Raw genomic sequence first — 26,050 nt, 5'->3', positions numbered from 1 at the left:
AAATTTCACCAAAGCCATTTCCTTTAGCTATGCATTACCTTCTCCATGACCTATTGTAATAGTCACGTTTGTCACTATTACCTTTGTGTATCAGTGCTGGGAAAGAACAGGGTCCTTGGAGGGCTATTGTTGAGAGTAGAAAGTTTGTAGAAAAGAGAGGTGAGGCAATGTCTAAGACAAACTTGGCTTACTCAACCATTCTTTTCAGGAAGCCTCTTTTGCATATTTTAGTACCCCCAACTGATGGATTCAGGGTTATGTTGCTACTAACTTTCTTCTCAGTTGACTTATATTTGATTCAGTTCTCCTGGAGGGGGGAGGGGTTGTATCCAATTTCTGCCCCAGACATTATTTCCTTTGGACACTCACCAAACTGGCTAGCTACTCACCTAGTGGCAGCTAGGTCAGGTAGTGGATAGAGCACTGGATTTTGGATCTTGCTTCAGATGCTTACTAACTGTTTGACCCTGGACAAGTCACTGTTAGCCTCTGTCTCCCATCTGTAAAACGAGGGTAATAGCACCTACTTATAGGTTTGTTGTGAGAATCAAATGGTATTTTGTAAACCTTGAAGGGCTATGGAAGTGCTACTGTCATTATTCTTATTGTTCTTACTTATAACCACCTGAGAGAAGGAGACCAGCTCAGACCATAGTAGTCAAAGCATTATTGTGTTGGCTGTTCAATGGCATTTCCTATTTTGAATTGGGCAGTCTTTTGTGTAAATATCATGAAAGATGACCCAGAATTACCTCCTTACTATGCTGGGATAGAAAGGGAAACCTTTAGTGGAGGTACACGTGGGGCATGTATCAGAAATTCTATTATTTGGAGCCTACCAGAATTCTTCAACTACTTACACTTTGATTGGATCTCCTGATAATTGAGGAAAACCTAAGGCAAGGTGGAAAGTAGCCAGGGTAGTTTGGTGTGCACACTCATCTCTGAGTCAGGAAAGGCTCTCTGCCCCCAGGTTGTTGGAGATGAGGGGGGAGTGTGAGGGTGGAAAGCTGCTCTGGAGGAGTCAGGAAAAAAGTCAATCTCAAATCATATCTGTTAAGAGTCTTGTTCCTTTATGGGAGTAGCAGCTTAGTACAATGGATAAATAGCTAGTCTTGGAATTGGTTCAAATTCCTTGTTTGAACCAAGCTAGTTTTGTGACCCTTGGCAAGTCATTTAACTTCTCAGTACCCAAGGCAATTCTGGAAGATTCTAGGCTACAGAGTAGCTACTGCCCTGCTTTGGTGGATGGAGTTTGCTCACTGGGTTTTTTCCACATCGAAAAAATCATAGATTAGGTTCTCCTCTACTAAATCTTGTTAACCTATGATTAAGCAAGATTTCTGAACACCCAGGCTGTGTTCTGGATGCCTTTTTGTTATTTTACATTGTAAGCTCTTAAAAGGCAGAAACTTTTAATGTAGCTTCCTCTGGGTGGTACTATGCATGAAAAACTGACAATTGCTTTGGGTAATGATGAAAGTGAGGATGATGATGGACATTCTACCATCCCAGAAACATTTTTCAGTCTACTTATCACCATAGGTATACAGACATAGGACCCAAAATAAATTGATTAATGAGTAATTGAAAATGTGGATAGAAACAGAAAATCCAGTTAGGACCTTTGCTGATCTCAGCAAATGCTGGCACAGGTAGGAAACACTGGGCAGGCTGGTAGCTTCTTCCTACCAACATGTTGCCAGTTCATTCTACTTTTTCAGTAGAACATTCATATAGTATTCAGCTCAAGTCTTTGTCTTGGGATAATGGATGACTTTCTTCCTAAGGATTAAGATTTCATATCATCAATGCCACAACTCCTCAAACTACAATGCCTTTCATGCCCAGGTGAAACCTTAGATAGAGCATTTATTAAACATTTACTCTATGGCAGGGTCCTCAGGGGCATTATCTGTTGTTGATGGGGCATTCATTGGGAAGCTCAACCTCTCCCCCTTCAAAATTTGTTCTCCATGGGTAGCCTAAATTTCACCAAAGCCATTCCTTTTAGCTATGCATCACCTTCCCCCATGACCTATTGTAATAGTTACATTGTCACTATTACCTTTGTGTATCAGTGCTGGGAAACTAAATGAGCTGAAGAGACTATCTCAGGTCTGCTTGTCCTAGATACAATTTGTCCCCCACATTGTTTCTCAAAGTTCCTTCATGTGACTGTGGCTACTGATAAGTCAATTCTTTTTCTTGGAAGTAGCCTTATGGTGCTTGGCATGGAGCATTAAAAGCCAAGTTTTATGAGTTAGATAGAGCTGACCATGGTAGTTGGAGATGGAAGAATTGGACTTATAGCCATCTCTCATTTCTCTGTGACAAGGGGAATAGGAAGAAAAAAAGAAAGTGTAAGTAGAGTGGGGATACAGACAATTAAAATCCAATAGCCATTCACTTGTATGTCCTCCACTTTAATCAATATAACTTTCTCCTCTAACCAAGCCTTTTACCAAAAAGCTGTGAACGAGGAACAAAATGGAAAAATTTGAGAATCATTTGCTTTCCTGGTTGTGGAGAGCCTCAGGGAGCCCTTGTATGGTGTGAAAGTGGGCAGCAGCAACAGTAGTAGGATGAAAACACAACCAAGTAAATCAAGTCTTTCTGACAATTAAGTTTGCTTCTAGGTTATGAGTGGTCTGTATGTAATTGCTGTGTGGGAAATGCCATAGGCCCAGGGAGGCCTGGGATGATAGGGGTGGAGAGTCTTGACTTGCTAGTCTACAGGCATAGTCATGTTTTAACATATAGGCACCCCATGAATAGAGGCCCTTAGTTTTCATGGTAGAAAATGGGTAGAGAAGGTCTAATTTTGTGTCTCCCTTGTAAGAAGAAGCTCTTTACAGGGGGAAACTTGTTGCTTTTGCATCCTCATTCAGGAACACTGCAGGCATTAGCTGAAATTCCATTCCACAGACCCCATGGTGCTGTTCTAAAATTAGACAGGTTTAGGGGTGGCTGTTTGGGTAGTCCTTTCACTGCATATTTCTGCCTCCCATTTGCTTCATCACACCCATCTCCCCTCTCTCCCCTTCCTCTAGGCATATGATCTGAAATGAGATGACCTTTTTCAAAAGCCTGCCTACCTTGGGTTTGAATGCAATGAGCTTCAGGATCATCTCGACGGTGAAGAGGCCAGTGAAGAGCATGTTGAGAATGTTCATGGCGATTTTGAAAAGACAGCTCTGACCGTAGTGCTGGGAGGAAGAAATTCCCAGGGTACAGTGAGAACAGGATGGAGATTCTATGGGTAGAGTCTGTGCCTCACCCATTTCTTTAGCCTAACCTTTTCAGAGTTTGACCAAACAACAACAATAATAACATCTTCATAATCAAAAAACCCTCTTTCACACCATTTTTCCACTGTCATGGCATTGTCCCTGCATAGACTGTATCTTTCAGTTGACAGGTGAACTCCTCAGAGATCCTTTCTCTGATGCTACTGAAAAATCTGAAGGCTTTAGTGGTCTTAGGTCATGGCTTCCCTTCTTAGATTGAGAAGGAAAAAATATGATGGAGACCCTGGCAACTATTTCTCTAATATCACAGAGAACCTTAATACAGAACTCTGTGTTCTGGCTAGAGAGAGGGGTTGTTATCTCATAGGCTCATAGCACCACAGTTCTATTGCTAGAAAGTACCCCAGAAGCCATCTGGTCTAAGCTAGATTCCTCATTTTGTAGATGAGGGAACTAAAGGTAACAGAGTTTAAATGACTTGCCCAAGGCCACACAGGTGGTAAATAGTAGAGGTGAGATTTGAACCAAGGTCCTCTAACTCCAGAATCCAGTTTCTTTCAAAATGGCATCTATATTCCATGCCTTGTTGATAGTAATGAATGTATGGGCTAAATTCATAACTCCCTGTTTTCTTTTTGCCTGCCTTCCCTGCATGTTCTCAACTAGGGGTCCTTCAGTGGTTCACACCCTGGTGAAGGGTGATATCCTTCTCTCTTTAAAAATTTTTTTTAAATCATAAAGGTATTTTATTATTTTCTAGTTACATGTGGATATAGTTTTCAACATTTGTTCTTTATAAGATTTCTAGTTTCAATTTTTTCTACCTCCCTCCCTTCCCTCCCCCCTCCCCAAGACAACAAGCAATCTGGTATAGGTTATGTATGTACAATCACATCAAACAGTGAAAGCAGAAGGTGATATCCTTCTCAATGAAGCAGTTAGGGCTGGAAGGAAGAGAGCCGCTGCTTTCCACTCTCCCTTTTGGCTACCAATTGAAAGACTAATTGGTGAGGTACACATAGCTCTTCTCATTTCTGTCTCTTCCCCACAGCCACAGCCCCTTCAGGTCTTCAGCACCCCTCCCCCAAACCTAGACTTACCTGCATGGCTAAGCAGATGGTGTTGAGAAGGATGAGGACGAACATCAAGTACTCAAAATAGGTGGAATTAACCACATACCACACTTTGTACTGGTGTTGGTTCTTGGGGATGTATCTTCTCAAGGGCCGAGCCTTGAGAGCATACTCGACACACTGTCGCTGGTGGGGGTTGGGGGAGGGGGGTGGAAGGAATGAGAGATGGGAGAGGAAAGGAGAAGAGAGATCAGTGAAGTGTGGAGTGCTAGGAGAGAAACTGGGGCTTGGACATGTATTCAAATCCTCAGGGTATGTGGGAAACCATAACTGACTAGTCCTGCTCTTGGATCGTGGAAGTGACTGGAAGAACCATTTGCTCCTAGCTTTCCTTCCTTCCTTCCTTCCTTCCTTCCTTCCTTCCTTCCTTCCTTCCTTCCTTCCTTCCTTCCTTCCTTCCTTCCTTCCTTCCTTCCTTCCTTCCTTCCTTCCTTCCTCCCTCCCTCCCTCCCTCTCTCTCTCTCTCTCTCCCTCTCTCCCCCCCCCCTTCCTGGGCAATGAGGGTTAAGTGACTTGCCCAGGGTCACACAGCTAGTAAGTGTCAAGTGTCTGAGGTCGGATTTGAACTCAGGTCCTCCTGAATCCAGGGCCGGTGCTTTATCCACTGTGCCACGTAGCTGCTCTCTTTCTTTCTTTCTTTCTTTCTTTCTTTCTTTCTTTCTTTCTTTCTTTCTTTCTTTCTTTCTTTCTTTCTTTCTTTCTTTCTTTCTTTCTTTCTCTTTCTATATATGCAAGGCTTTATTTTCCTAGCATCTTTAGGGTTTAATTTTTTCATTTAAAATTGTTTATTTTATTCTTAATTTATGAAGCTAAGATTTTATTCAAAAGACCCCCAAAACAAGAGTAATAGCCTCTTTATTAATTGTTCTTTGCCATGGTCTCCTCCAAGGGTATTCAGATCCTTTCCCTTTCCTTCCTTCCTTAAATTTTTCTTATTTCCTTGAGTCTCAAGAAAATACTTCCAAGCCATTGACAGGTGATGAGAAGTGATCACTTTGGGACTGAATATTTGTTACTGTTGTCAACTAGATCTTTGGTACCTCTGCATTAATATATCTTAATTTTCATTTCTATGCCATAATCCTGAGTCTGTGGCAAGATTGTGTGTTTGTGTGTTCAACCTTCCCATCCAACCCCTAATATCACATATATTTCTCTGGCCAGTTGAATACTTATCAATATTAGTATTTCATCTCTCTATTTCCCCTTCCTTTCCACTGCTGCTCCTCTCCCCAGTGAAGTTCCATGTTTCTCGGTCTGCACATAGCTCTTATACTCCCAACCATCCTCAATGGAAGAGTTTCTATCTCAGTCCTTGGGACTGGAATATCATTTCTCCTTGGTCTTGGGCAAAGGTTTCCTCAAGCCTCTTTCTTGCTGAGTGACATAGTTTCTCTCTCCTCTCTCCCACCTCCACTCGTTGGCTTTTTTATTTAATCAAGTAACAATATTTCTCTCTTAGGTGGCTGAATTGTTATCTCCATCTTCCCAAAGCTTTTTACTCCAGAAAGCCACCCTTGATTCCCACAACTGGCAAAAACCTTCTTGTTCAGAGCTTACATCCCATCATACCACATCTTATTTTGTAACTCTCTAATGTACTTGTGTAGTACAACTCCCATTTTTTATGAAAGTGCTTTGTACTGTTGAACATGCTATCTGTATTTTGTGGTCACCAGCTTGGGGCTCAGATTTACTTGAAGATAAATTGGTGTACTAAAAATGGAACATCCCAAAGAGACTGCAGAGGCTGCACAGGTCACATTTTTCAGGATTCTGGCTAGGAATATTTCTTGCTATATGGTTAGCATTTTTCACTATTTATTTTTTCATTTATAAACATGTTCAAAACATGTCAAAAGGCCTAAAGATAAGTGTGCTTCATTTTCTTATGTCATGTGTTTCAAATTAGATACCTTAAATTTGAAAAATTAAAAATAAATTAAAATTAAGAATTAAAATTAAAAAACAAATCCATTTATGCTAAGACTTCATAACTTTAATATTATGAAGTACATTTGTTTAACTATTTTAAATTCCATCAATTGTTCAGATAATCTTAGTCATTAAGTCTATTTCATTTGTGATAAGTTTTATTTTTGCCATAACTACTTTGTTTTTGTTCAATTTTTCCCTTTTATTATAAAATATATCTTATGACATAATCTTTTAAGAGATGTATGTGTATCTATGTTTGTATTTTTATTTATTTATTCATCTCTCTATCTATTTCCTTACTTTTCTATGTTTCATTCCTCCACTAGACTGTAAGTTCTTTGAGGGAAGGGACAAAGTCTTATCTAAACTTTGCATCTTTCTTAGTGCTTGGTATGGTGTTCTGCACATCAAGTTCCTTAATATATGTTAATTTGCTGGTGTTTGACAGTCATTTGGTAACTGTTCCCTCCCCACAAAGATTTTGTTTCCCTTTACTCCCTTATTCCTTAATAATTGTTTCTGTGGCTCTCCTTTCCTTCCCAACTGTATCTACTCCAAGAAAGAGCTGAGAGTTAAATGGCAAATTTGGCAACTTGTAGGAGTTCGAAATTCCTTTGCATATAGCTTCTCAAAATGAACCCCCTACTCCTCAAAACTCAGAATAGGAGAGGTTATCTTAGTGTTTTTTCTCTTTCATAATTTTTCAGACTGGAAGTAGGGTCAGAGCACTTATTCTGGGAGGTACTTTTGAGATCATCTGTTTAGTTTTCACAATTTACAGATGTAGAGACAGATTAAGATAGGCTAAGTGACCTGTACAAGGTCACACAGGTAGGAAATAGGAACCCAGATCCCGACTCCAAACCCAACACTTTTCCCCACTCTACAGTGTTGCCCACCCTGCTGTTAGCTTTTCCTTTTTATCAGCCTTTCTTGCTTCATGACTTGGACTGTTAACTGTACTTTCCTCCCCTCTTCTGTTCTCTTCTTCATCCCTTCTCCCTTAGGAAGCTACCTGGTTCTTGTCCAGTTCACAGTTCTTGTACTCCTGTTCTCCCTGCTCCTGGAAGGTGACAATGACGAAACCCACAAAGATATTCATCATAAAGAAGGCGATGATGATGATGTAGATGATGAAGAAGATGGAGATCTCTACTCGGTAGTTGTAGATGGGTCCCTTATCTTCAGTATGTGAGTCGATGGATCGGTATAGAAGCCTGGAGGAAGAGATGGATCCCACAGGGTGAAATGGAAAGACAAGATATCTCTGGGGACTTATGATGCCCTTGGTGCATTGACTCCAAAGTTTTGTAAATATTGAAGGAACCTTACTGAAAACTGGTATGAGCCCATAGACCTACAACTTGAAGGGAAATGAGGCTAAGTTTAAAAGAAATCAGCTTGTATGGAAATAAGGATTTGCATAAAAATGACAATATGATCTTGAATGCTTATGCCAAACTTCTTTAGAACACTAACTATGGAGTTGTTATTATGCCTTAGGGCAGTGCTTTCTAAATAATATACTATGGAGTGCCAATAGAGTTTCCATAAGAAAATATTGATGCTAGAAGTATTTCTCTTTCTAAAATATCAATTAGGAAATGATGTATCTATCAAAAAATACTTCTTCATGTGCAATTTCCATTGTGAAAATAAGCTTAATTCCCTTCCTTTTGTTTAAAAATTCTTTAAACTTCTCATTATTGTGGGGATGGTTCATATACTCATGCTTCCTGGACCAGCATATATCCATGTGTATGTATGTATATGTATATATGTATATTGATACCAATGTATTTTAAGCCCTAGGAAAGCAGCATGGTATAGAGGAAAGAGTAATTGACTCGAAGTCAGTCCACTTGGGTTCTTGGCCCTCTTACCCTAGTTATATGTCTTCAGGCAAATCATTTAATCTCTCTAAACTTCAATATTTTTTAATCTATAAAATGGGGATAATAATACATATTTCACAGGGGTGTTGAGAAATATGCATTATTAGCTGGAAGTACTATATAAATATGAGTTATCAAATAAAAGAAGTGCTGCCTTATGTTCTTATCTTTTTATGTGATCTATATTACTTTGCATCTGTGTTACTACCTTGATTAAATTCTAAATTTCCCAAGAGTTGGGACTATTCCCCCTACTTCCTTTGTAGCTTGTCACAGTGCTTTGTACTCTGTAAACAGTAGATATTCAATTGATGATGCCAACCATAGGTTTCACTACTACCTCAGCTGCTTTCCCTAAGTAAGAAACATCCTGGAGGTAGGTGGTGGTAATTATGGTGGTAATATGTGGGCTAATTCTATAAAGTGAAGAAGAATTTCTTAGGCCTCATCCTAACCTCACCACACAAATAATACTGATTTTTCATCCAAAATCTATTTTTGGCCATAGAGATATCTGTTTATTTCTCGTTTGTTAAAAGATACAATTTGGAGAGTTTTGAAGTGGTTAATGTTAGAATAAAAAGGGCAGGTGGCCAAATGGGTCTTATTCAGACATACTGTTAATCACTTTAATGGAAAAGCAGATAGAGAAAGATATTTGTTTGGCTCACTGTTCTAAAAGTGTTTGAATACTGCTTCTCTTCTATTGCTGGTGTAGATACAGCTAGTGTAGAAGGTGGGGAGGCTGGGAGGTACCTTATTTTAGTGAAATAGCATTTTAACACATATCACCCTAACTTATTGAAGGATCTCCTGTTAATCATGGCAGCTTTGAATACCAACGGATTTACAATCTAAGGAAGTTTCTATCCAGAGAGCGTGGTTATCCATGATATCTGATTCATGGATATCTTGTAATTATGTCTCAGACTGGAATGAGGGTCTGATAAAAGCTAAGGTTATATCTAAGATTGTGACCAATTTCCTGAATCATCAAGTAACCAATGGACTTGTCAAAGAAGCTCATAAAGTATTGAAGTTAGAAGGGACCTGTGAGGTTATCTAGTCCAGTCTCCTCATTTAAGGGATGAAGTTTAGAGAGGTCAACTGATTTGTCCAAACCCAAGCTATTTCATGGCTGAGCTGAGACTGGAATTCAGGGATCTTAACTCCAAGTTTGGTACACTTTCCACTATACCATACCTCTTACCATAGGTGATGTGTATACCTGAGGCATTGCTCAGGGAAGTACTGGCATAGGGTCCCCCCAGTAGAGTAGATGGTCTACACAGGATATGGGTATATATGGCCCAGGAAATAGTGTGGTCAGGGGACCAAGACCCAATTTCATCTCGGGGCATCAAAGCTGTGGGCACATTGGTTTTCATACTTACTCTGGCCACCCCTCAAAAGTGGAGACAGTGAAGAGAGCCATCATGGCAGTCAGGACATTGTCAAAGTCAAATTTGCTATTCTCCCAACTTCGGGGCTGAATGATGGGATGATCTACCTCACCATCTTTGTATGTGATATAGTTGCCCCTGAGAAAGGAAGGATAAGAGTTACTTCATTTATTCAATCTACAAACACTAATTAAGCATTTACTAATTAGTAGGAGATGGGGCTACAAAGAGAAAAGACCCCCCCCAACAATAACCACACTTGAGACAAGTGACTTGGGGGATACCTCATCCTTTCCCACCATCTCTTTCAATGAGCCCTGGACAATGAACAAAGTCAATAAACTCTGGAGACTTCTGCATTAAAAAAAGATAGCTGTGCACGGAAGGCAAAAGGGGCTTGTAGCTACCCAGAATTGGTGTTTACTCTCCAAGTTATAAAAATGTCGCTGTATTCTCTTGAACTGTAATTGGTGCTTGTCATTGTGGCTTAAGACCTGGCTCCTGGTTGTCTCTGTTGGAGCCTGGAGCACTTGTTAAATGTGTGGAGTGAATGGGAATAGGATATTAGTGGAACAGTGACATCACTAGGGGTGTGAGGCTGTAACAGGAAGGAGAGTGAATAAAAAGAGACATGATTTGATGACAACTAAGAGTGTGTGTTAATGTCAAAGGTGGTTCTTTTGGCACAAATCTCTGGGGGCTTGGGTGTGTCCCTATGCTGTACCTTGATTTTGTAAGCATAGAACAAGTAGATATTAGGGCTAGTTGGAAGGTGGTGTCATCTGCTGAGTCTTGAGCCTATTCTGATTCTTCACATGCAATGATATCAGCATCTGGGGACACTGATGACATAGTTCTAACTCTTATATCTGAATATCACTTCTGAGAACCCACTAGTCTTTGTAAAGGAACAAGGCTTTGGGGGTGATGCAATCAAGATCCCAAACTTGGCAAGTGGTTGAACTTGAAAATGTAAGTGAGTGGATTTGCAACAAAAACCTGTTAGGCAGCTATACCTCTGCTCGGCAGGCTGTGCAAATTTCTCAACTGCCAGGTCATATAGCAGAACCTCTGTGGGTGGGACACGCAGTAATCAATGGGGTTCCATGGGACAGATTCCCAAATGGGGGAAAGGAAGAGGTCTATTGAAGGCCAAATTGCTCCTGGAGAAAGAATAGGATGTTCTCTCCCCAGTCTCCCATCCCAGGTCATGAGGCATGTCTTCTAGGGCAGACTGACCTTTGAATCGACTCCATACTAGATTGTACTCACTTGCATTCTGCCTCAGTCTGTTTGGAACTGTCTGTACAGGTGTAGAGTTTGCCCTAGAGGATCAAGGGAGATTTTAATCAATCAACAAGTATTTATTGAGATGTGCTAATGCATAGTTCTCAGTACTATGGAGACATAAAATAAGTCTGGACTATACAGCAGGAATTCAGAAAGATAAAGATGATCAGCATAGGCTGATCTAGTAAGGAAGGGGCTTCATGGAAGAGTTACTTGTTCTGGGCCTCAAAACATAAGTAAGATTTAGATAGAAGTGATTTTTTTTTTTTGCAGGGCAATGGGGGTTAAGTGACTTGTTCAGGGTCACGCAGCTAGTAAGTGTCAAGTGTCTGAGACTGGATTTGAACTCAGGTCCTCCTGAATCCAGGGCCAGTGCTCTATCTACTGCACCACCTAGCTGCTCCAGAAGTGATTTTTAGAGGTAAGATTAGGACGAAAGGATTATAGAGTCACAGAATATTAGAGTAGAAATGGATTTTAGAGACCTTAACATGGGGACTGTGAACTTGTTTCTAAAATATTTTGATAAGTATATTTCAATATAATTGGTTTCCTTACATACCTATTTTATGCATTTAAAATCATTTCTGGTGTGTTCATAGATGACCATAAATAGCTAGCTAGAACTTACATAATGCTTTAAGGTTTGCAAAGTGCTTTACAAATATTATATCATTTAATCCTCATGACAACCCTGAGAGCAAGTATTATTATTATCCCCATTTTACAGATGAGTAAACTTAGGCAGACAGAGGTTAAGTGAAGTGACTTATTCAGGGTGATCCAGAAAGGTCAGATTTGAATTCAGGATCTAGTGCCCTTTTCACTGTGCTTCTAGGTGTTCCATGATGCAAAAAAGGCTAAGAATTTCTGCTCCAGTCTAGCCCATAACTGAACAAGAGTCCTCTCTAAAACACCCCCAAGAAGAGATCATGCAGCTCTGGTGAGTGTAAACTACAGCCTTTGGAAAGCTCTTATGATTAGGAAGGTTTTCCTTTTTATCAAGATTAAATGTGTCCCTCTGCAACTATCAACCCACTATTCCTAGTTCTGCCCTCTGGGAACAAGTAGAAGAATTGAAATTTCTCTTCTCCATGACAGTCCTTCAAATACTTGAAGACAGCTCTCATCTCTCAACCTCTCTCCTCCTGAGGCTTCTTTTCTTCAGACCAAACATTCCCTGTTTCTTCAATCAATCAACAAACATTTATTAAACACTTTCTTAAGTGCCAGTCACAATGCTGAGTACTAGAGACACAAAGAAAAAGGAAAACCAGTGTCTGCCCTCATGGTACTCATAGTCTCATACACATGGGGGAGGTAATATGTTTATGAATCGGTACATACAAGATCTATGCAGAGTAGATGCAAGGTTACCCTAGAGGAGAAGGCACTGGCAATCAAGGGACTGGGAATGGTTTCCTATAGAAGGTGGCATTTATGCTAAGGGTTTTTTTTGGGTTTGTTTTATTGCAATCAGGGTTAAGTGACTTGCCCAGGGTCTCACAGCTAGTGTTTGAGGTCAGATTTGAACTCGGGTCCTCCTGATTCCAGGGCTGGTGCTCTATATACTGTGCCACCTAGCTGCCCTAAGCTGAGTCTTAAATGAAGTTGGGGATATTGATATGAGGAGGTGAACGGGAGAGAATTCTAGGCATGGGGGATATTAATGCAAAGGCCCAGAAACTAGGTAGGGAATGTTGTCTATGAAGAATATAGCAAGTAGGTTAGGATGGATAGACTGGAGAGTGTGTGGAGGGACGTCATGTGTTAGAACACCAGAAATATAGGATGGAGTCAAGTTATATAGAGCTTTAAGTGTGAAAAGGGGGGTTTTTAATTGATTCCTGAGGAAGTGGGGAGCCACAGGAGTTTATTGAGCAGGGGAATGACATGGTAAGAACTGTACTTAGGGAAACTATCTTGGCAGTTACATGGAGGATGAACTGGAGTGGGGATAGACTTGAGGCAGAGATATTAATTTGAAGGCTATTTTAATACTGTAAAGCAAGAAACCTGAGGGGGTGGCTATGTGAATGGAGAGAAGGGGATATAAACAAGAGATGTTGTCAAGGTAGAAATGTTAAGACTCAACAGCAGATTGGATATGTGGGGTAAATGAGAGGGAGGAGTTGAAGATGAGGCCAAAATTTGGAACCTGGGTGACTTAGTTGATGGTGGTGACATCAATGGTAATAGAAAATAACCTTATGGATGTGGTTTGACTAGGGTGGAGTAGAGTTGAACTGTCATACTTCTAATGTGGTTAAGATTGTATTAGCACTTTTGACTGCTTACTACTGACTCATGTTGACTTTAAAATTTATTGAAGTTCTCAAATTACTTTCAGATGCAGTGATATCTGATCATTTCTCCCCCACTTATACTCATGAAGTTGATGTTTTGAACCCAAGCATAAGACTTTACATTTATCCCTATTACATTTTATTCTTATTAGATTTTGCGGAACAATCTAGGTCTTCAAAGTCTTTTTGTATCCTGAATCACTCATCAGACATGGAAAAAAGCATGGATTTCTTTCAATCTTGTCTATCCCTTCCGGTTTTGTGTTTCTGCAAGTTTGATGAGTATGGCATCCATGCAGCTATCCAAATAACTGAAAAATATCAAACAGTAAAGGGTCACACATCCTCAGGGCACTGCACTAGAGATCTCCTTCCAAACTGAGATTCAGACACTAATGACTCAATCCTCTTAGGTCCAGCCATTGAACAGTTCTGGATCCAAATAACTGTATTGTTATGTAGCCCATATTTCTTCTTCTTGTCCATAAAAATAGAGCAGAGCATTTCTCAAAATGTTTTGTTAAAATCTAGATAATTGTGAAAAAAATAGGAAATTAAGTTGGTCTGGTATAACCCATCTTGATGAAGCCATGCTGGATCTTTATGATCACCATTTTCTTTCCTTGATGTCACTCCCATCCACTTAATAACACATCTTTATATTTTGTCAGTAATTTACCATATTATATAGATTGCTGATTTATTTTCCTTTTTTTAAATTGGGAGAACATTTGCCCTTTATAGTACTGTGGTTCCTCTCCTGACCTTCCAAAGATCACAGAAATCCATCTGACACTTCTTTCAGGATGCTGGGATATCAATCATTCTCCTGGTCTAGTGACTCAAAATTATCATGAACAGTTAGATGCCCTTTTGCAAACCTGGATTTCAACTCCCTATTAGCCATTTGTAGTCTATTCCTTTACAATCAAAAGATTCTTCTTCTTGGCGGGGAAAAAACCCCCAACAGAATCAAGATAAGAATTGAGTTATAATAGCTGATATTTATACAGCATTTGAATGTTTACAAAGTGTTTTACATACGTGATCTAATTTGAGCCTTATAATAACCCTGTAAAACTAAAAGTATTATTACCCATTTTACAAATAAGGAAACTGAGACTTTAGTTTACAAATGAGGGAACCAAGTACTTTCCCCATGGTTTCAGAACTAGTAAGTATGAAGGGACTGGATTTGGACCTCAGTCTTCCTGATGCCTGGTCCAGCTCTCTGCTACCTCTTATCACTGGTGTATCCATACCAAACAGCAATCCTATCTTTTCCTTGGTTCTTCCTTTTTCCTACAATAAAGCCCAATCCCCCTTTTTGTTTTCTTCAGCTTTCCCTATCCACCTTACCCCACTCCAAGATCTTGAGCTCCTGATACTCTTCTTACATGACTGTGCCTTGTTTTTTAAAAATTCACCTTCAATAATCTAACCTTCCACCTTTTATATGTGACTTCTTTTAAAATCTAAGCAGGTTAGTGAGGCATGGTGGAGCATACCTATAGTCCTTGCTCCTGGGGAGGATGAGCATAGTGGATCACTTGTAATCAGGAGTTCTAAGCTACAGTGGGCTAAAGTTAATTAGGTGTCTATGATAAGTCTGGCACAATATGGTGAGTCTCTGGGAGCAAGGAGCCACCATATTGCCTAATGACGGATGAACCAGACCAGGTTAGAAAGGGTCAGGTGTAAATCCAGCCTGGGTGAAAAGGATATCTAGTCTTAAAAAATAATATAATATTATATATATAAATACAAATAAATTAATGAACCCTTGTGTAGACAATTTCAGATCTCCCTGTCTATTCTTCTTTCCCCTCAGAAGTGGAGGGGGGTAAAGAAATCTCAGGTGGAGAGAACAGAACAGGTCAGGGAAGGCAGTCAGAATTAGCACGGCATGTTCAGAGACCTCAGGACAATGACCTGACTAGCATAAAAGGATGTGTCCTAGAGAGTAGTTGGGTATAGATCATAGAAGGTTTTAGAAGTTAGGCAGAGAGAGGTACTTAGATCTGAAAAAGGTAAATAGGGATACGCTTGTACCTTCTTGAGGAGAGTGAACTCTTTTCAAAGGGCTCTACTTCCCTTTTCCCAACATGAGAAAGATTTTTTGCACTCCTGACTTAGGGAATGTCTGGTAGGAGGTGAGTGTGTGTAGGGGACACAGAAGCAGAATGGTAAGAAATGGCTCTAACCTCACTCCTGGGCAGGAGTGTCTAGGGGAATCAATCATTCCTTCCACCTGGTTATTTCACTGGTCTAGACTGTTGGGGAAAGAGGAACAGAGACACCAACTTCCATTCCAAGTCTGATCCATTATTTTCCCTTTGGGGGCCACATATTTACAAGTTCCACTCACAGGCCAAGTTTTACCTTGAACAGCTGTACCCCAATGCAGGCAAACATGAACTGAAGAAGCGTGGTAACAATCACAATGTTCCCTATGGTTCGGATGGCAACAAATACACACTGCACCACATGCTGCAGGAAGAAGAAAGGAGCAGATTATTGTTGTGTGTACATGGCTTTTCTTCCCTTATTAAGTTGCAAATTCCTGGAGGGAAAACACTGCACACCCATTTTATATTTCATATTTTTATCTCCTTGGTCCCTAGCATAGTGCTTGGCTTATAGTAGAAATTTCGGAAATATCCGTGAGCTAAATTGAAATGGGGAAGGGCTGAGGGCTGCAGAGAGGTCTTGGAGGCATGAGTCACCCCTTGAAAGGTGTGATCTCAATTTAATTCTAATGATCATTAAGTAATACTATGTACAAGGTGCTATTGTAGGTGTAGAGACAAAAATGAAACAAAGCTTCCTCTCCAGGAGTTTACATTATATTGGCCGGGGGTGGGAAGTGTGTGGGGTGTTATGTTACTGGTAAATACAGGTCAGGGAACAAAAATTTATTAAGTTCCTACTATGTGCCAGGCATTATGCTAAGCACTAGAGTTAACAAAGAAAGGTAAAGAACAGTTCCTGATCTCAAGGGGCTTATAGTCCAATGGAGGAGATTATAAGTAAACAACTATGGAAGATCAAGATATATTGGAAATAATCAGCAGGGGAGAGGTGCTAGCATTTGAGGAGACTGGGGAGGGCTTCTTGCAGAAGATGGGATTTTATCTGAGATACATACAAAGTAAATGCAGTCACTTTTTTGAGGGGGAGAGCACTAAGGAGTGGGAGTTGGGGGGTCAGGAAAGGTCTCACGTAGGAGGTGTCACATGAGGTGTCACATGAGCTAAGCTCTGAAGGGAGCTAAGGATGCCAAGAGGTGGGGATGAAAATGAGAGCGCTGGGGACAGCCTGTGCAAAGACACGGAGGGAAAATGTCTCATGTGGGGAACAGCAAGTTAGCTAGTTTGGCTGGGATGTACAGTGTGTGAGGGGGAGTAATGGGAAACCAGTCTGGAATCAGGATCCGTTCCAGCCTTGACTGAGCCCCCCATATACATAGGAGTCTCTGGGAAGAAAGGCAGCAGTAACTCCTATTCTCCATGGACAGGGAATGCCAGTCTCAGAGAGATGGAGAAACTTTTCCAGAATCATACCATGAGTCAGTGTTGGAACAACACAGGATAGAAACTTGGATGTCGTGACTAGCTGGCTAGGGAGATCCTGGGCCTCCCCATAGAGACTTGCATCTCACAGCCCCCTACATGACCCAAGTTCCCAGCACTATGTTAAGGGCCACAATAGTCTAAGAATGGGACCCTTTGCTAAGTTTTGTTTGGGATCTAATCACTTACAATGATCCTTCTGTTTGCAATAGTATTAGTTCTTATTTCTAAAGTACTGTGAAATTTACAAAGTGCTTTCCTCACAACAACTGTATGTGCCCAAGACACGGAAGTATCATTAACTTTATTTTACAGATGAGGAAGTGAGCCACAGAGAGGTTAAGTGAAATTGCTCATGGTGAAATGCTCACTGAGTCCAGGTGGTCTGCCTTTAAATCCAGGGCAGTCTTACCACAGCACAATTCCTTCCAATTATTTAAGTATTCTAAGTCATTTAATCATAGGGAGAGCATGTGCATTTAGAGATGGATAGGGCAGAGAAGAGATAGGGAGAGCTTCTTGGGGGAGGTGGGTCGGAGGGCTGTTCATATGGACCAGTAACCTATGATCCCCTAGCTCCTATTGCCCATCTGCCTGGACAACACTTATGGAGAGGTTTTAAGCCAGTAGGATAGCTAAGCCTTGGCCTAGTATTTCTCACCTTTAGTCCCTTGGCCCTGTTGATAGCTCTCAGGGGTCTGAGTACTCTAAGCACTCTCAAGATCTTGACAACATGATGGCACTGGACCTGAAAGAAAAAGTGGGATGTGGTTGTCAATATCCATAAGGGGGTGCAAGTGAAGGGGGGGGGTGGTTCAGGACAGGGCCTGCTCCAGGAAAAATTGTGAAGTAAACAAAGTTTATCTTCAGTGATTACTTTTTCCCCCTTTCCTCTCCCTAGTATTCCCCCACTCCACTCCACTCTCCCATGGTCCACCACTCATATATATCCAGGGGCCCAACTGCTCTTATGACAGCCCAGGGGACCTCCTCTTGGAAAGCAAAGTAGCCCTGAAAAAAGTCACATTAACAGTGGATTGAATAAAAAACATGGCTATTGATAGTAATGTTTCACCTAAAGGAATTAATCATTAATGGTAGTTTCAGGCACATAAGCATACTGGTTATCGAGACAGTTTGGGCGTTTATCCTTCAAAATCAAGCATTGCAGTAGCCTGTTCTGCCTGATGAATGATGAACACATGATGTCTAAGGTTCCTTTCATCTCTAAGGGTTCTAAGGGTCTATGATTCTAGGATTCAAACATAAGGTGAGCCTGTCTCAGCAAAGGATCAGAATTCATTCAGGTCATTCATATCACTAGGCTTAGTATAAGGGTTGGGCAGGATGGGCCAGAACCCTGGGATACCATGTAGAACTTTTTTTTTTTTTTTGCAGGGCAATGAGGGTTAAGTGACTTGCCAGAGTCACACAGCTAGTAAGTATCTGAGGCTGGATTGAACTCAGGTCCTCCTGAATTCAGGGCTAGTGTTTTATCTACTGTGCCACCTAGCTGCCCCCCATGTAGAACTTTCGAGAATCTCAGGTCACAGTTGCTCCTTCCTTTTCATTAATGGAACAGTGGATACTCTCCTGGAAGACCACCAGGTAAATGTTGGCTGCCTCCAAGAGTTGTTCATCTCCCTAGAGCTGCTGAACTTGAGACTCATCTCTAAAGAAATGGATTTTATTTTTACTGTGTTTTGCTCCTTTCCCTGTTGGGTCTTGCCAAGGCCATTTTGATGTATAAAGAATCAATCAGGAACTGAAAATACACGTTGTCCCAGGTGCCATGGGGGCCAGAGGAATTTACTATGACCTCTTGCTCTCTCTTCTTCCTTCTTCCCCTAAACCCCAATCAGTTGGTATGGAGAGGATGAAAAGTATTAAGGGGTAGTATACTAGGTAAAGGGTTAAGGTTAGACCAGGGTTAATGTAAGTGACAATGCTAAGTCATTATAACCAGGCCATATTATACCTTCTTTGCTTATTGTTTTTTTCTTCCTTTAATTATCTATTTTTAAAAACCCAACTCAGTCTTAGAGGGTGGAGTAGAAACAGCTATCCTAGCAGCAGAGAGGCTGTTCTCACAGCATATCTGGAGGTGTGGGTTTGTTAGAAAATAATGAAAACCTCATGGATAGTGGGCTGTGTGTGCTCTCTTTCTTTCTGAGGTATTTCTTTCTACCATTCCACCTCTCGTAACATCCCACTACTATCTTCTCTCCTCTTCTAACCATTCTGGCTTAAATTGCTGGACACCAGTCTAAGAGAGGGCAATTTCTGGTACAGAACACTAGGGGTGACTGTTGTTGATTTTATTTTCTTTGTTTCCAAAGGATGATAGAAATATTTGGATTTATAGGTGAATAATATTACATTTTAAATGCACCTTTGTTCCAAAGAAGACAAAAACTTTCCCTTGTATCATTTAACTTTTTTCCTTGGCATTCCTGTGAAAAACTATCAATATTATTCCCATTTTGCAGATGAGAAAAATCCAATAAATGGAAGTAAGTAACTAACACAAGCCTGAATAGTGAGTGTCAGGATTAACCTTGGTCTAACCCTAACCCATCTAGCTCAGGTTTTTTTTCACTAAACAACATTCCCAATAATATCAAAACCTTTACCCTGTCTTTGAAAGGGACTTGCTACTGAAGTACCTGGCTCTGCCCTCTTTACCTCTCCCAGGCTGGCTTTAATTATGGAAGTGGATAGTTTAGGCACTTATTCCTTTAGGTTAATACATTCTGTTCCTTATTAAAATGGAAACAATCTCTGAGAAAGGTAAAGGTATCGACTATTAACATCTCAGAGGAAACTAATTTATCAGACCCTTCCCAATTTTATCTCCAGTTGAAAACAGTTCTATGCTGGAAAGAGTTAAATGGTAGGCATATTTAAAAAGAGGAAAGGTGGAAACATATGTTACAAGGCCTTGGAATAGAGCACTGAGTAGGATGTTGCTGTGGCAGACCCTGACCATTCAAAAGAGCTTCATGGGGGTGCCTGGTAATTTGATGAGGCAAAGTTGAAGAAGAGAGGACGATTTAAAAGGAGGTTGAAGGTGCTGAAAATAAAGATTGTCTTCCAACTTTGTCTACTTGGCAGTTTTATCCAGTCAGGACTAACAGCTCCTTGATATGTCAAGCCTTTCTGGATCTTAGGAATCTTGCCAGTGCAAGGTCCAAAAGTCATAATTAAAGCAAAACAAACAAACAAAAACAAAAGCCTTGGACTTTGGAGTGGCCTTCCTGCTTCTTCCTCCTGGTTAGCCACTCTCTCTTTCTCAGGCTAAGAGGGACCCCCTACTCACTGGATACCGAAGGAGATCAGGGACACGCTGACCACGAGGAGGTCCAAGATGTTGAAGTAGTTCCTGCAGAAAGAGCCCTTGTGGAGGAAAGCCCCATAGGCGGTCATCTGCAGGGGATGCAGAGAGAGACATAAGTGTACTCCGACACTGGATGAATCTCCAAGATCTTCCTTCCCTCCCTCCCAGATCATATTGGGCATGCTCCTGGACTGCTCCAAGAAGAGCTCTTTCTAAAAAGCAATCAGGTGACATAGAGAACCCCGAGACTGGGAGGGATATAAAAAAAGGAAAGGACATACCAGGAAAGGTGTTTTGGCTGTTAGTTATCACAACTCCCAGAGAATGCCCCTGCTCCAGAATCTAAAATGAATGGCTCTCCATATTGCCTTTGAGATGATGTTTCCTTTCAGCTTTTAAAGTTCTCCATTATCTGGCCCCACCTTAACAATTCAGCCTCATTTCCTCCTGCTTCTCATTCTCTCCACTCTACCTTAGCACATGCCATGCTCATTTCTACTGTTACTCCCCCCTTTCCTTCTGTACAGTGCCCCCCTCCATATAATACTCTTATTTCCTTTTCTCCATCTCTTTAAATCCTTCTAATCCTTCAAGGCCCAGTTCAAATTCATCATTTTTCATAAAGCAACTCTGACTGATCTTCCACTGATCTTTTGTTGGCCTCCAATGACTCATATCTGAGCCATATATTTTGTATTGAAAAATAATGTCTTGTTCCTTAATTATTTCATGTATCTGAGTCTTCTACCCTCCAACTAGATTATAAGCTTATCGAGGGCAGGGGTTGTATCTCATCTTTTCTCCAATTCCACATGAGAAGTCCATTGAATTCAATCCAACCTATTCAATCTCTTTGCTGCTTTAACTCCTTTCAAGGTATTTAGAGTGAAAATAAACATTGCAGGGTGTGAGCCTTGGTCAACTGGTCCTTCCAATTTTCTCTTTAACTTCCTTTTAATCCTAGATCTCTTCCTTTTATACTTTTTATCATCTTCTTACACTCACAGAAAACTGGATTCCCTAGAAGAGGATGCCCCTTTATTTGTGTCCCTGGAAACAATGTCAGGACAAGTAGGAGTACTGTATATGTTCTGTCCCCTTCTCTACTTTCTAGACTTGCCACTTAGCTTTCTATCTTCTTTTGAGGTTCACTCCACCAAGATAAATCAGCACTCTTTTCCATATCTTTGCTTCAGCCAGCTATTGGCCTCCAGGCTCCTTGCTTTAACTTTCTCAAGAAAATACCTCATCACAGGCTTCCCCTCCACATCTACCTTTGTCCTCACAATTACATTTGAATATATGCCTTAGTGTTCCTTAAAAGAACTGGACTCTCAATTCCTCCAACTCTGGTTGTATCTTAACTCCCACCATCACCCTAAACTTCCATCTTCATAATTCTGAACCATGAAATTTCTCTCATAATTATATGCTGTCCTTCCCTCTCACATTCTCATTCATCTTACAACTATCTGTCTTCACTGCAACTTCTAGTATCTTGGTCTCTTCCTTTTTCCTAATTTATTATGCCTTCTCTAGCTTTACTTTGATCCCTTTATAGTCTTGACCCCATAGCTGACCAGCTCAATTTTATGCTATCTTATAACTTTGAATCCCTTGCCTTGCTGGATTACCCCTATCATCTGCCTTCTTTATTCATAATCAAGTACTGCTAAATGTCATTAGAGGAAGTCATACAAATTTATGTTATGAAACTTTGCTGCATAGTGATTCTTTTCTCTTCCTGATTGATTAGCACACTTCTCATAGAAGCTACTTAGAAACTTCTCAATCTTCCTAGTCCTCAGTGCTCCTCCACCCTGCAATCAATGAAGACACAATTTTCTATTTTATTAAGAAAATCGGGGCAACTAGGTGGCGCAGTGGATAGAGCACCGGCCCTGGAGTCAGGAGTACTTGAGTTCAAATGCGGCCTCAGACACTTAACACTTACTAGCTGTGTGACCCTGGGCAAGTCACTTAACCCCAATTGCCTCACTAAAAAAAAAAAAATAAAAATCAGGGTCATTAGCTCCCTCATCTCCTCTATTCTATAGCTTAGAAACCTTTCATATAGTCCCACATTCTCTCATTTGTGCCAGTCTCTGATAAAGAGGTGATCTTTTCCCTTGCCAATACCAATAATGTCCTTGGTCTTATTGCCTCTCATCTTCAGAAATTTACCTCCCTAATCATGTCCTTCCTTCCTTCCTTCCTTCCTTCCTTCCTTCCTTCCTTCCTTCCTTCCTTCCTTCCTTCCTTCCTTCCTTCCTTCCTCCCTTCCTCCCTCCTTCCCTCTCTCTCTCCCTCCCCTGGCCCATTTTCAGTCTCACTGTATCTCAACTGTAGTTCTGTTGCTTATAAAAATGACTCTCTCCATCATATAAAATCCAACTTCTCCCCTCCCCCCAACCCCTCAAAGACATTCACTTAACTCTGCCATTCTCTCAAATTATTATCCTACATTTCTCCTTTCTTTCATTTCTGAATTTCCAAAAAAAGAATTGTCTATGTTCATTTCCTTTCTTTCCTCACCCAGCCTTTGCAATAGAGTTTCTGACTCTAACACTTACTAAAATTGCTCTTTACCAAAGGTCTCGTAAAAATGTGGTAGCCTTTTCCCAGTCTTCATCCTGTTTGACATGATGATTTTTCTCTTCTCAGGGATATTCTCTTCTTCAAAAGCTTCTGTGCAATATTTCCCTGGATTTTTCTCTTATCTGTGTGACTGTTTCTTTTGCTGGATCTTCATCTACCTCCCACCTCTAAAAAGTGAGTAATCCCTAAGGTTCTGTCCTTGAGAACTCTTCTTCTGTCCCTCTCTATACTTTCTTGATCTCACCAACTCCCCTGAGTTCAATTTCTTATCTCTAAACAAATTCCTGCCAAATCTATATGTCTAACCCTAGAATCTCTCATGGATTTCAGTCCTGCCAACTGACTGAGGCTTTCCATCTGGATGTTCTATTGGCCTTTCAAACTCAACATGTGCAAAACAGAACTAATTATCTTGCTTTTGCTCTAAAACTGCCTCATCTCTTTAAACTTTCCTGTTTTTGCTAAGAACACCATCATCATTTCAGTCACCCAGGTTTACAACTTCAAAGCTATATTTGCTTCTCTCCTGACCCTCAGCCAATTATTTTCTGTCTTGTCAATTTTACCCTCCACCCATAATAGTTTTCACATTGATCTTCTTTTCTCCCTACATGTGACCACTAACCTGGTTTGAGCCTTCCCCACTCTTCACCTGCTAGACTAGTCTAACAGCTTCCTAACTGATCTCCATGTTTCCATCCCTACCTTCTCTAATCCAGTGTCTACAGGACTGCCAAATTAATCTTCCCAAGATAGGCTGATCATGCCACTTCCACAGCTCCCTATTGCCTCTAGGATAACACATAGACTCCTCATTTAAACTTCTAGAATCTATCTATAACCCATCTTTCCAGGATGATTTCCCATTGTTCCTTTTCAGAAACTTTACATTTCTGCTAAATCACTCTAGTAGCCATACCCCAAACTCAACATTCCATCTTCTGAGTTTGTGCCTCTGTCCTGAGTGTCTCCATGCATAGAGTGCACTCTTTTCTTTTCCTCTGCTTTAAGACAGAGTTTGGGATGCCTTCCCTCATTCCATCCTCTTTTCTCCCCCTCCCCGGCCCTAGCTGACAGTGCTGTCTCCCTCCTCAAATTACTCTGCTTTTACATATCTGTATAAATGTGGCATCTCCTCCATAGAATGTAAGTTCCTTATACAATTTCTGTTTCTACCCCAAGCACCTACATGTGTTTTGTACCATCAGTACTTCATGCATGATTGTTAAATTTTTGAATGTTGCATTCCTAATTTTCAGTGTATGTTAAGCCTTCCCCCAGCCCCAGTCACTAAAGCATCATCTCCTTGACATTAGGATCTTTGCAGGATTCATAGATCCTTATGTATATCCCCCAACAGTACCTACCTATCATAGTTCTATGCTCCTAGTGAATGCTCAAAAATATTTTGTGAAATTGAATTGAATTGAAGCATGGAGCAGTTTAAAGGTGGGAAAGAATTATAGGCTATGGAGTTACCCAGGGGGGAAAAGTTATGGCCTAGTAGTTGAGTTGTAGATGTGAGAATGGGGAGTTGGCCACCTGACCAACTGAAGCCAGGCTTTTCTTTGTGGAATCAGGGCATGCATAGGACAGGGTGTTTTCAGAGCAATTCAAAAGCAAACACAGGGGGAGCTGGCAAAAATAGCTCTTGCAACCTAATTCTTTCCATTTGTCTCTTGCAATAGGGGGTCACAGGGGATTCAGGCACCTGTGCTCTGAAAGAGTTTTGGGAAGTAGGTGGATTACATAAAAGGATGTGAGGGAATAGATTGGGAGTGTTCCATTAGCCCCACCATCTGGAGTGTATGACTGCCCCCTTCCCAACTCCCTTGGCCTCTGAAATGCTGAGGACCTCTGGGACTGAACCTAAGTTTTGATAGCATATAATGAAAAGGGATCTCTCTCCTTGATAAGCCAAACTCCCTACACTGAGAGCATTTCTACTCTCAGTACTGGGGGAAGGAGCTAGGTCACTTCGATCCCCATCTCTCCATGTTTATAGCTTGCATGGATACTCCTGAGACTTGGTGGTTTTCTCCTATTTGGGAAGGAGGCATAACTCAAAATTAGAAGAAATATAGGGTTCAAGATGATAACCTTTGTCCTCTTTGCTGGTTTGTGTTCTTGTACAAAGAGGAACCCCAAAGAGAAACTATCAAAGGGTTGCAGGATTATTGCAGGATTACTGTGTGTGTATGTGTGTGTGTGTGTGTGTGTGTGTGTGTGTGTGTAGGAAGGTGTCTCTGTGAGAAGCAGGTAGGGAGGCTAAGGAAAAAGAGCATTAGGACAATGTAGGACTGCTTATAGTCATGGTGTCCAGCATGGCTAGATCTAAGAACATAGTCAAAGGGGTTTGTCCTTAACCCAATTCCTTGCTATAAGCCACCTGCCTCAGGATGCTATTTCCTGGAAACTTCTAGCCATTGGTCATGAAGAACTGTCTTAGAAGAGACCAAGACAGCAGAATGTATAATCATAGACCTTTAGAGTTGCAAGGGCACTTAGAGGTCACCTGGTATGCGGGTCCCTTTTGCAGCATCCCTGAGGGATGGCCATCCGACCTCTTTTTGAATACTTCCAGCGTCAGGAGCTCATTGCCCCTTGAGGCAGTCCATTCCTTTGTTGGACATCTATAGTTCTTAGAAAGTTATTTTTATTAAGTTAAAATCTTCCTGTAACTTCTACCTTTTTCCCTCTCCAGCTAAAGCGGAATAAATCTACTCCCACTTCCACATGGCAACCCTCCAAATACCCAAAAGACAGCTCTCATGACCCTGTTAACTTTTCTTTTCTTTAGGCTGTCCTCTGATTTTCAATGACATGTCGGATCATTTCTGGACTGCTGCTATTAATTGCTTCTTGCCACAAAGAAAGAATCTGACTTACTGGCTGAGCAAACACCCCTCAAAGTGGGGAGGAAAGTATAAACTCTGGACTAGGATTCTGAATTTATACTTAGGAGCACACCAAGTGTAGGATGGAGGAGGAGGGACAGGGAATGGGAGGGAAGAAAAAGGATCTTGCCATCACAAAGCTTGTAAAGGGGTCCTTTACTCTTTCCAGCTTGTATGGCAACATTGAACAGAAATCAGCACCATTGAAATCAATGTGGGAAGCTCTGTAGAGGGGGGTGGTGGAGAGTGAGCATCACACTTGGGGCCCTCTTTTGGAGGAGACCTCATCCCTGCTCTTGAAGACTTCTGTGTGATCAGTGATGCTTTTTACTTCTAGAACCTAATAAGCAATAGCTGCCTTCGGCAAAGGGGTTCTACAACAGTCTGTTCTAATACCAAGCTGTGTATAGTCTCAGATGGCTTGCCTTAT

General features: G+C 41.0%; 1 protein-coding gene across 1 annotated transcript in view; it reads right to left on the bottom strand.

Moving 5' to 3' along the window:
* The window catches only part of CACNA1C (calcium voltage-gated channel subunit alpha1 C), an 833,272-nt gene that overhangs the window by 97,718 nt on the left and 709,504 nt on the right, over positions 1-26,050 (bottom strand). Inside the window, 9 exon segments of the mRNA XM_043967623.1 lie at positions 3,099-3,209; positions 4,352-4,510; positions 7,338-7,539; positions 9,612-9,758; positions 10,893-10,945; positions 15,599-15,706; positions 17,450-17,523; positions 17,526-17,536; positions 20,108-20,214. Coding sequence (XP_043823558.1) covers positions 3,099-3,209; positions 4,352-4,510; positions 7,338-7,539; positions 9,612-9,758; positions 10,893-10,945; positions 15,599-15,706; positions 17,450-17,523; positions 17,526-17,536; positions 20,108-20,214 — 972 coding nt within the window.

This window comes from Dromiciops gliroides, chromosome 5 (genome assembly GCF_019393635.1).
Source record: "Dromiciops gliroides isolate mDroGli1 chromosome 5, mDroGli1.pri, whole genome shotgun sequence".
NCBI classification, from domain to species: domain Eukaryota; kingdom Metazoa; phylum Chordata; class Mammalia; order Microbiotheria; family Microbiotheriidae; genus Dromiciops; species Dromiciops gliroides.
Note: the sequence above shows the minus strand (reverse complement) of the source record. Positions and strands in the feature narration are given on the sequence as shown.